We start from the raw sequence: 11641 nt of genomic DNA on the forward strand, positions 1-11641 counted from the left end.
GCTTCAACTGCCCCAGACTGACTGACATATGCAGCGCCCAATCAACGGCTGTGGAAAATTTTAAACTGCTCCACCCCTACAAGAAAATGAATAGCAGGTACCCAGCCTGTATCTCACTTGAGATTCAGGCTGGTGGTAGCCAGCCTAACTGGAGACTAAAGTCCGAAGACTAAAGTCACAACAAACAACCAACAGCAAACAGTTGCATCCAATGACTATTCTTCTTGTAGAATCATTTAAAAAAAGAAGAAAAAAAAACTTGTCTGTAAAAACAAAATTTGTCTCAAAAATTGTGTCTGTAAAAAGAAATTGTCTATGAAAAACTAAATTTGTCTGTAAAAATGTCTCTAAAAACATTTGTCAGTAAAAAGAAATTGTCTCTGAAAAAAATGTTTGCAAATAATTTGTCTCTACAAAAACTTTGTCTGAAAAAAATGTGTCTCTATTGTTTTAATTCTCTGTAAAAACACTTTGTCTCTGAAAAAAAAACTGTAAAAAAAATTGTCTGAAAAAAAATCTCTGCAGAAAAACTGTAAAAAAAAAAACTGTCTGTAAAAACCAAATTTGTCTCTAAAAAATCTTTGTAAAAAATGTAGAAGAAATTGGTCTTTGAACAAAAAATTCCCTGCAAAAAACATTGTCTAAAAACTTTATCTGTAAAAACAAAATTTGTCGAAGAATCTTTGTTAAGAAATTGGTCTGTGTGTAAAAAAAATTAGAAAAAAAATGTCAAACAAATAAAATTGTCTGTAAAGAAAGTTGTCTCTGAAAAAAAAGTATTTGTCTCTGAAAGCACAGACATTTTCAATGACAAATTCTTTTTTTGCCAATGACAGCCTATACTGTCCCTGTTTTCTTTCCATCATGAGGGGAAAAACAAATCAGTTATTTTGCATTTTGAAGGTGGGGTATGAGGAAGATGCTTTAATCAGCCCTGCTTGTTGTGGAATGCACTTCCTGGACAACAAACTGTCACATGAAATGTTGTAATCAGGAAGCAACTTTTGTTTGATCATATAATGCGAGTTTCAGAGCCTGAGAATCCAGTTTCAGGTGTTTTCTTTAGCTGACAAGGATCTCAGAGGCGACTTCACCTGCAGGGAAACATGTCTCACAGTGAGTAGTGAGGTTCTGTGCATGAGTGTTTTTCTGTGTTCCTAATGAATTATGTGAAGCATTAAGTGTCAGTTTTAAGTCTCTTGCGTGTTGTTGTGCAGACAGTGTGACTGACACCAGGCAGATGATGGTGGTGATATCCACAGTGGAGGAATGGTCATCTCTGAAGTCTCTGCTGAAGGAAAGCTCTGGGGATAAATGTCGCTTCAGCTCTGTGGGATCAAACCAAATCTGTGACGTGACGGTGGAGCATCACTCCATCAGTCTGCATTATGCAGATTTAACTGCAGACGTGACCGAGGAAGCCACGAGCCAGGCCATGGAGGGCTGCTTCTGCTCCTGCAGGGAAGGGATCGGCATGTTCCTGCTGCTGATCCGAGGTGGATGCTACACCAAGCAGGAGAGGAGGATGGTGGAGATCCTGCAGGCCCACTTTGGAGCTGAGGCCTTAAAATACCTGGTGGTTCTGTCTGTGGAGGACGGGGAGGTCGTGGACACGCTGGACGACGCCCTGCTGGGTTTAATAAACGCTTGCGACGGCAGATACTGTCGCTTCACGTCAGCTGAAGGCCTGCTCGCTCTGCTGGAGATGGTGGACTTCATGCTGGCTGAAAACGGGGTGGGCGGTTACACTGAAGAGATGCTAAGAGCAGCCAAGAAGAGGAGCACGGAGGACTCGGCCTTGAACATGCTGAAGCAGAAGGTTCAGGAGGCCGAGCAGAAGGAGGAGGCTTTCAAGCTGCTGCTTCAACAGCATGAGGAGAGAAGATCCAGAGAGCTGAAGGAGCTGAAGGCCAAACACGCCGAGGAGAGGAAGAAGGAAGCAGCTGAGGCAAAACACTACGAGACTAAAAGAGAGAGTCTGCAGGAGGCTCTGATCAGCCACAGGGCCATACTGCAGCTGCAGATGAGCAGCACTGAGGGTAAGAGTGGTTTTATATCCGACAAATGCAGGCTTAGAACTACAATAATTTGCATAAACACACACAATATTAACTAAAATGGAAAATTGCACTATTCTTGATTAACATTCAGGTCATTTGGGAAACTTTACCAGAATTTTTTTAACAAAATAAAAGTTAGTTCTTATCAAAGTGCATTTTCAGACATCCAAGAGATTTTTCTGTTTTAAAAAGAAGGCTGTAAAATCAGAATTTCTCAAGATAACCAAAAATACACACCTGTAACTTTGCTGAACTCCAAACATTTGCATCCATGCACAGCAAAGCAGTTATTAGAACAGGAAAATATTACATTCTAAATCAATATTTATCTCATTTTAGACACCCAAGTAAAATATTTGTTTTAGAAAATGAGAAATATGTTAGAAATAAGGTTGTTTTGTTGTTCTGTCTGTCTATTTATATTTTTGTCAAAATAAATTTTTGTTGCTGTGCCTCTTCTTCTGGAGTTTGAAGTCAAAATCTGTTTAAAATAAAGACAAATACGGCCCCAAGACATTGCTGTTCTCCACACATTTGCACAAATACATATAGGAATGACGAAAACAGGAAAATGCAAAGCTCTAGTTCAATGTGTGCAGAAATTGGGACATGTAAGTCATATAACTTTTGAGAAAAAAACACACTTTCAAAAAAACCCAGAGGAGATCAATGAGGGATGGAGGAACGTCCAGGAGCATCTGGTCAGCTGACCTCAGGGCTGTGGAGGGCTGATGCACCTTAACAAGGTCAGACAAATATTCTGGGGCCAGTCCATTCAGAGACTTTAAAACAAATCAAAGAATTTTAAAATCAGTCCTGTACCGAACCAGAAGAATCTGGGCCATAAAATATTACAGAAATGATATAAAACTCAGCTTGGATTTATCTTTTTGGGGGTGAGTTGGACCACTCTGCTTCTAACCCACTCAAAAGAAGTTTTACTACTGCATTCTGTGACGTCGTCTTCTTTCGGCTTTCAGATGATGAGGCTAAGAAGCTGTCCGTCGTCCTGCTGGGTCTCTCCGGCAGCGGGAAGTCTTCAGCCCTGAATCTGATTCTGGATCGGGCAGGTAACCGGTACTCGGTCAACAGATCGGGCCACGAGGCGGCTCCGACCACGACGACCTGCGTGAGGAAGGACGTGTTTGCGGCAGGGAGGCGGCTGGTTCTGGTGGACACCCCGGAGCTGTGGGACGAGGACGGAGCGGAGGACGTGGAGCTGGTGAAGGACTGCCTGGCCCTGGCTCTACCTGGACCCCACGTCTTCCTGCTGGTGCTGCAGGTGGGACGCTTCACCCAGGGGGAGGGCGACATGCTGGGGCGCCTGCAGAGGATCTTCGGACGGGAGTTTGCGGAACACGCCGTCGTCCTCTTCGTCCACTTTGAGGGCAAAACGAGGGAGAAGATCGACGGCTACGTGGCCGGAGCTCACGCCGCCCTGCAGGAGCTCGTCAGGAAGTGCGGGAGTAGATACTACGAGCTGAGCGTCGCAAAGTCCCAGAATGCTTTGAGCTACCCTCAGGTGAAGGATCTGCTGTCAGGAATTAACAAACTGGCTGCTTCACACGGAGGACGGTCATACGCAGTGAAAAGATTTTCTGTTCAGGAGCTGCAGGAGAGAAATAAAGCGATTGAAGAGAGGAAGGAGGGAGCTCAGGAAGGGAACTTTCTATTAAGGGATGAATAATTTGCACACAGGAGAACACTGTATGAATCAAATCTTTCACTGTTTAAAGAACAATTCCTGCTCAACCATCTCTGATTTACCTGAAATCTTTATATACAGCACCAAACTATGGATATTTATAAAGTCATCTGTGAAAGCATTTATTTCACTTTCAGCACGTGAAATCTGAGATTGCTTAGACAATAATATCATGAAAATTGAGCAAAAAAAAAAAAAAACCTGGCATATGTGGGATTTTCCAAACTAAACAAGCCCCCAGAGCACATCAGTCATTATTTATCTTCACAGAGCAGAAAAGGGAGGAAAAGAAAGAAGTACAGCTGCACACTTTATTTACTTTCGGACTTCATCTTCGGTATGCAGACTGACAAGTTTGCCAGATCTGCATGTCAATATGTTGATTTCCCAACAGTTTCAAGCCTTAAAGTCATTCCTCACATGTACTTAGTGCCAAGAAACTGATTAAAAAAAGAGAAAAAGCGATGCAAAATCACGTTTAAGCAATTCTGACATTATTTCTGTTCCATGCACGACTTAGTTTGCTGCAATATCTTGTAATTTAACCTGTAAATGATGTTTTTTGTTGTTTGCAAGCACTGATTTTAGCCTGATTTGTGTTTTTTAAATATATTTTTAGATAAGTTTATACAGTTAAACTAACTTTTTACGTTGTTGTTTTTGTGCTTTATATGAAACTTATTGTACAAAGTACCAGTAGTGAAGAAATCACATCTTGTACTTTGGTAAAATAAACATTACTACAGTGTAAAAGCACTCTCTATGAGTAAATTTCATGCATTTGAAGTTTTACCGAAGTACAAAAGTATTAGCATCAAGCTATACTTAAAGAACCAGAAATGAAAGAACTGACTGTGCAAAACGGCTGATTTCAGAGTAAAATATGTTGTATTATTGTATTTTCATTACTAATAAATAGTTTTTTTTAATCATTTTAATGTTGTAGCAGGAAAATGTGAAGCTGATTTTAATATTTCCTTCAATAAAGTCATATTTTAGTCTTATAATAATGTGTCAGTGCAGGATTTTAAACTTCTGGATTTATATTTTTTATGTGAATAATCTTTACTGGTGTCAGGAGAAGTGACACCAACAGAGCAGCAGTCCATGCCAGCATCAGTTCTGGGGATTCTCTCTGATCTTTGGGTATATATTGTAGTTGGGAGAAGGTCAGATGTATATATGGATTGTATTTGGATCACATTTTGTGTTCTTATCAGAATCTGCCAAACATATAGCAGTCAAAGTTATCAAATGAATGGAGCGGTGTCGATGCGTAAAGTAGCAGAAAATGAAAATACTCAAGTGAAATAACTCAAAATTGCAGTTAGAGTAATTGTTCTACAAAAAAAAGTCAACACAGTCATGAAATCAGAATGAGAAAGTCTACATTTTAATAAATCCTTCATACAGCGGTTTAATAAAGTGCTACGAAATACATGTTGCAGTTAATCTGTTTGTGCAGCTGATTGCAGTGTGTCCACATAAGCCATAAAAACGAGCATTAATGAGAAAGAGGCTCTTCTGTCCAGTTTATAAACATGTGATTCCAATAATCAGTGACTCAGGAGAAGCAGGATTTGGCAGAAACATGGTTGCTGCTAATTAAAAGCTTCAGAATGTTTAACTGCTCTGGTCTGGTGGCTGGTCTGGAGCTCCGGTCGGCTGCAGGTTCATGGTTCTGTCGATCCACTCGGTGTAGCGGGAGATGATGGTGTAGATCCCAGGTTTCCTCAGCTGGCTGCATTTCTTTCCTCCGTTGGAAGTGATGCCGACTGCAACGCCGTTGTAGAGCAGCGGACCTCCAGAGTCTCCCTGAAAAACGACATAAAAAAAATCAAAAAATGAAGCAGAAAGGGGCTTAAAAAACACATTTGAACCTGTGTCTGATATAGTCTGCAAGTGTGATTCCTGTTAGAAGGCAGTGGATCAAAGTGAAAGGTAAAAACTGAAAGTGAATGTTTGCTAAGTGTTTTACAGATTGGTTTAGTGGAAAAACACAACGATAAGAACAAATGACAAAAATAAGCAGTTAATGTACATGTTTAATGTGAAATAACCTAAAAAACTGCAATCGTAAATGGATAAAAAAAACTTTTTTGTGTGTTAAAAGATTGTTAAAATACAGCCGCAAATTTATTACAATTTTACATATATTTCTTTTATATTTTTAAGCACACATTTTTCATTTCATGCAGATTTGCTTGTTAAATGTCAAATGATTGTTAAATAATCACAACAAAAATACTAAAAACATGCTTTTTCTCTATATATTTCTCGTCATATTATAATAAATTAAATTACATAATTAATTATTATATGCTGCTAATTTCATCGTTAATAGCTAGCAATTCCTTTTTGTGTGTAAAATGACTTAAAATACAGTCACATTGTAATTGCGTAAATGTTATTGTAATTTTATTTATATTTAGTTTATATTTTTAAGTATTTTTAAAATTTTATGTGAATTTTCTTGTTAAATGTGAAATGTGTTTTTATCAGTCTACATATCATTTTTTTTGTCATCATAATATCATTAATAAAATTATATATATAATTATTACATATTATAGGTAAATTCATTATTTTTTACATGTGTAAAAAATGCTTTATTAAACATGAAAAAATGACATGGAAAAGTAAAGGCTATTTATGTATTTATATTTATATAAGTGCATATTACCTTTTTTTTTTTTTTTTACAGTTTACATTCAGACTAAAAGCATCAGACAAGTGCACTTTACTTTGGACAGAATATTTGGATTTTACCCTGAAGTTTTGAACCGTCGGTGATGTCACAATTTCTGTGAATAACCAGAAATTACAGGTTAATTTGTGTGAATGAAAAAAAAGACTCTTTCCCCTTTCTAAGGTATGTCCTTGCAGCTGTTATCTGACGTGATCCCAGATTATCATCGGACAGGCAGACAGGAGGAAGATATGTCAGGACTATTATTCTGATGTGTCTAAGCAGACTGGTTGTCTCCATACTGGTCTGTAATCTGAATCTGACCTTCTCCCAACTACAGTATATACCTGAAGATCAGAGAGAATCCTCAGAACTGATGCTGACTCACTTTTTGTTGCCATCAAATTGTATTATCTAACCCAAAAAACTACGTGGTGAAGTCTCTTGTTTCTGCTGTAGGCTTAAATTAAACTCTTTAGCGACGTTAGCATTAGCGAAGAATACAAAATGGCAGCTGCTTCGTCCTGCTTCCACATTTTTATTGAGTAGAAGAGAAGAAGTGGAACTCACATCACAGCTGTCCTCCTTCTTGTGTGGCTGGTCACACGGATCTGGACAAACTTTATGAGCACACATCATGTTGCTGGTGAACTTTCTGCCAAAGTAGTCGCTGCGTCTGCACCGGGTCGGGCTCACCACCTCCACCACCACCTCCTTCAGCTTGTCCGGTCGGGACCCCAGGTTGTCCAGAGACCCCCATCCAGCTGTTTCCACCTCTGCATCGGTGTCGGGGTTCGTACCGCCGGCTCGGAGGAATTCTACGGCTTTAACAGCGTCGGAGGCGTTGAACGGACGATCCAGCTGCAAAAATCCCGCAAAAAATAATCAGGTTTTAGACGTGTTTAGTTTTACTGCATGTTGTGTAAATCCACGAGTTTTATAGTTACACTGTAAAAATGTTTAAAATACTAACATCAATAAAAAAGGTAAAAATTTGGCAGCAACTTTGCCAGTAAAAACACATAAAAATGATGCTGTAACATTTAAAAACTGCACTTAAATTAAATAAATAACTCAGAAAACAGCAGAGTCTTTTGAAAAGGATACCTATATATATAAATGGATTTAAATACAGTTGTGCAATTTCATCATCATGTTTTGTATGTCCCTTTTTTTAAATTTAAATATAACAAAAAACTAGTGTGATTTTACAGTGCAACTTTGCAAGTGAAGAAGCAAATTTTCATTCATAAAAACACATTCTTGATGTGCTCATTTACATGTTTTAACCTGTTTTTTTCTCTCTTTTTTTTCAAGTTAAAATTTTTTTCTGGGGTTTTATTTGATGTTATTTGTAATGTAACAAATCAGGTAAAATCTGTAAAATGACAGCAGGTTGTTGACAAAAACCGCAATCAATAATAAACAAATGAATATTTTTACAGTGTAGGGAGGGAAGAGGATTTGACATCTTGACCTCAAGGTATAAAAAACAACAAAAATCCCATTTGTAATTATGAAAATACCCTTTTTTGTTTTTTACAGTGTAGATGTTTATCAATGCTGAAAGTTCTCCTGTACAATTTATACAGTAGTTTTAAGTTCCTTTGTTCAGACATAGAATGATTGGACATGTTGTGTAAATTCTATCTATTACCTTCTTTCGGCGAAGCTTCAGATAAATTAGGAAATATACGCTAACCTTAATTAAAGCGATGTCGTTGTCGTAGTTCACCATGCTGAAGTCTGGATGATTGTGAAGCTCCAAAATGTCGAAGGTTTGTTTTGTGTCTTCAGGTTCACTCAGAGAGTGGACTCCCAGAACCACCTTCCTGCCATTTGGTCTGCAGAAAGACCATGATATTATTATTATGTTATTGAAAAATCCATCAAACATACCATCAAACAGTGAGAAGACACCATGCAGCTACAATATTTAACATCAGAAACACAATCTGAACTGAATCAGCTGTCATACAAAAATATTTACACCCAGAGAATCACATTTTATGGAGATATTTCCTAATAAAATACACAAAAATATCAATACAACCACATACATAGACTTAAAGTAAACCAACACTGGCACTAACTGTGAATAGTTTTCAGTTAATAAAAAAACATGTATCATAGATAAACAAAACATGCACAACCTGCAAAATTAAGGCTTAGAAAATTTCATGAGATGGATATTTTCTGATATTTTACCTTTTTGTCCATCCTGGCTGATGGAATATTACAGTTTTGTCTGTCTATCTATCAGACTGCTAAAATGCATTCACATATCTTCTAGTTCTTAGATTTAATTGTGACGGTTGCTGGAATATTTTTTTTCCACGATATGTTGCTTTACAGCGCATATCAAACCACACACTGAAGCCTTGCAAGTGTTCGAGTCACATTTTCTGCAGATTTATCCTGATATTGCACTTTCTTTTGTCCATGATTCCTGATAATTATTATGTGCCCTCACCCGTTCGGCATACAGTGAACTGCAGTCATCACCCACTGATCTGCAATCACAAAACCTCCACATTCGTGCTTCAGGTTTTCTCCTTCTGGTACTTGGATGGAAGCCATGTAGGGCCGGGAGTGAGGAGCTGCTTCTCTGCCGCCGATAATCGCTGCACCTGAAGTTAATAAATTCAACATTTTTACCTCTAAATCTGCAGCAAAGACCTGAAGAAGCACAACGACACAACCTTAAATCTGCAGTAAAAACAAGACGAGATGAAACTCACTCTGTGCAACGAGGGCAGCGATGCAAACAGCCAGCAGAGCCTCTTTCTCCGACACCATGATGCCGTTTGAACTAAACCCAAAAGCAGAGACTGAGCAGCTTTTAAAGGCTTTTACTGCAAACAGAGGAAGCATAAATCAAACTGATATTGTGCAAGAAGCAAGTGGGAGTCTGATAGTCCTCCTGTTTCCTGGAAGGAAAAGCAGGAAAGCATAAAACATGTTGGTAAATTTGTTACTTTATCCTCTTTCTTTCACTTTAAATTGATATTTCTTGACATTAATTTCAATGCGTCTCATTTATCTCAAACAGAATCCACAAAAACAGACATTTTGGAAAACACTTATCGTTCCGTATTGTGCAGTTTCGTGACATTTTTAAGTTGCATAATGCAGATTTGGACGAACTCGTGCTGACCTCACATACTTAAACACAACACAGAACAGGAAAACAACACTTTATGCTGCTTTTCTTCCCGTAAATACGGCAGCAAAACATGAAACGCAGCCAATGTGGAAGTGTTTTTCACCTACTTGTGATTATTACAAAATATTATGACAACCCTGTTCATTAACACTGTATGTAAACAGCACATATGTTTTTTTTTCAATTTTAATGTAAAATTTTAATGAGACAGATAATCCAACATCTTTACAAACAAAATTTAAATATTTAACATTTCTGAAAATCAATTAATCTGTTTAAGTAATTTTTCAAGATAAAACAGCCCACATTCTTAGATTCCAGATACTTAAATTAGATTATTTTCTCATTTCTTTACTTCTCTATGACAATAGACGTGTTATTCTTGGGGGAAAAAGTAATCAACATTATTTTTAATTATTTATAGATTAATTGAAAGAAATACCAACGGATCTAGATCTCGGTAATGGTAACTGACACAGTGGCACAAGGTCTCCATGGTAACTGATGCTATGCAGCTAGATCGCCGTGGTAACTGATGCTATGGCGCTAGATCGCCACGGTGACTGATGCTATGGAGCTAGATCGCCATGGTGACTGATGCTATTGAGCTAGATCGCCATGGTGAATGATGCTATGGAGCTACATTGCCATGGTGACTGATGCTATGGAGCTAGATCTCCATGGTAACTGATGCTATGGAGCGAGATCGCCATGGTGACTGATGCTATGCAGCTAGATCTCCATGGTAACTGATGCTATGGAGTTAGATCGCCATGGTGACTGATGCTATTGAGCTAGATCGCCATGGTGACTGATGCTATGGAGCTAGATTGCCATGGTGACTGATGCTTTGGAGCTAGATCGCCATGGTGAATGTTTGCTATGGAGCTAGATCGCCACGGTGACTGATGCTATGGAGCTAGATCTCCATGGTGACTGATGCTATGGAGCTAGATCTCCATGGTGACTGATGCTATGGAGCTAGATCGCCATGGTGACTGATGCTATGGAGCTACATTGCCATGGTGACTGATGCTATGGAGCTAGATCGCCATGGTGACTGATGCTATGCAGCTAGATCTCCATGGTAACTGATGCTATGGAGCTAGATCTCCATGGTAACTGATGCTATGCAGCTAGATCTCCATGGTGACTGATGCTATGGAGCTAGATCTCCATGGTAACTGATGCTATGGAGCTAGATCTTCATGGTAACTGATGCGATGGAGCTAGATCTCCATGGTAGCATACCACCATGTCACCAGGAGCCTGAACAGTTGTATGGTAAAAAATCCTTGTAAAAAAACAAAAAAATAGACAAGAAGAAGAAGGGACTGCGGATGTAAATTAGCATTGATGCTATAATCTGGCATATTTACATCCATTCCTGTCTCAATAGATGTTCATTATGGTGCACTGTTCCTATCAAATCAGTGTGAGTCTGCACATAGAAGTTTACGTAAAAATCTTATTTTACCTCATCATATCTTTAACACACCTTAAGTGTTAAAGCAGCTTGTCCAACTGCAACATCAATGGATTTAATTTAAAAATAAATAAAACCAACCAAAACATTGTTTCTTGGTGAGTAAAAAGACGCAGTTGATGTGGACATTATTTACGGTTTTGACTTTTTTTGTCTCGTATTTTACATGAGACATTTTCTGTTCCTCTGCAGTGGTTTATGGTGCCTCAGCTCCCAAAATAGTACAGTATGTTTTTATTATTTTTGTTGTAGTTTGCTTGTTTTTGCCGTTTTTTAATTATTATTTTTGTCTCATGCAGTTTGCACAAAACCTTTAGATTTTTGTGACAATTTTTTGAGTGAATCTGAAAAAGAAAATAGTATGTTTAAGTTTTTTTTCATGTTGTTTTTTTTTACACTTCAGATACTTGATATAAAGAACTTCAAGAGCTTCTGACAAAAAGAAAAAAGCTCAGACACTCCCTGCAGCAGACATCAAGCCTCAGCAGACTTCATTAGAGGTGATGATGGACTGACAACATGTTATATCATATCA

General features: G+C 38.3%; 2 protein-coding genes across 2 annotated transcripts; one reads left to right on the forward strand and one right to left on the reverse strand.

Moving 5' to 3' along the window:
• Nucleotides 1–694: 694 nt before the first annotated feature.
• Nucleotides 695–3747, forward strand: LOC110949501 (GTPase IMAP family member 6-like). Its single transcript, XM_022191610.2, has 2 exons — nucleotides 695–2039; nucleotides 3041–3747. Exons 1-2 carry the CDS (start codon nucleotides 1241–1243, stop codon nucleotides 3745–3747), a joined length of 1506 nt encoding a protein of 501 aa, XP_022047302.2. The 5' UTR covers nucleotides 695–1240.
• A 1389-nt stretch (nucleotides 3748–5136) lies between these two features.
• cfd (complement factor D (adipsin)) lies at nucleotides 5137–9355 on the reverse strand. Its single transcript, XM_022191609.2, has 5 exons — nucleotides 9196–9355; nucleotides 8928–9084; nucleotides 8157–8298; nucleotides 7025–7315; nucleotides 5137–5580 (listed from the first exon to the last, which is right to left on the reverse strand). Exons 1-5 carry the CDS (start codon nucleotides 9326–9328, stop codon nucleotides 5389–5391), a joined length of 915 nt encoding a protein of 304 aa, XP_022047301.2. The 5' UTR covers nucleotides 9329–9355; the 3' UTR covers nucleotides 5137–5388.
• Nucleotides 9356–11641: the final 2286 nt, after the last annotated feature.

Source organism: Acanthochromis polyacanthus, chromosome 1 (genome assembly GCF_021347895.1).
Source record: "Acanthochromis polyacanthus isolate Apoly-LR-REF ecotype Palm Island chromosome 1, KAUST_Apoly_ChrSc, whole genome shotgun sequence".
NCBI classification, from domain to species: Eukaryota; Metazoa; Chordata; class Actinopteri; family Pomacentridae; genus Acanthochromis; species Acanthochromis polyacanthus.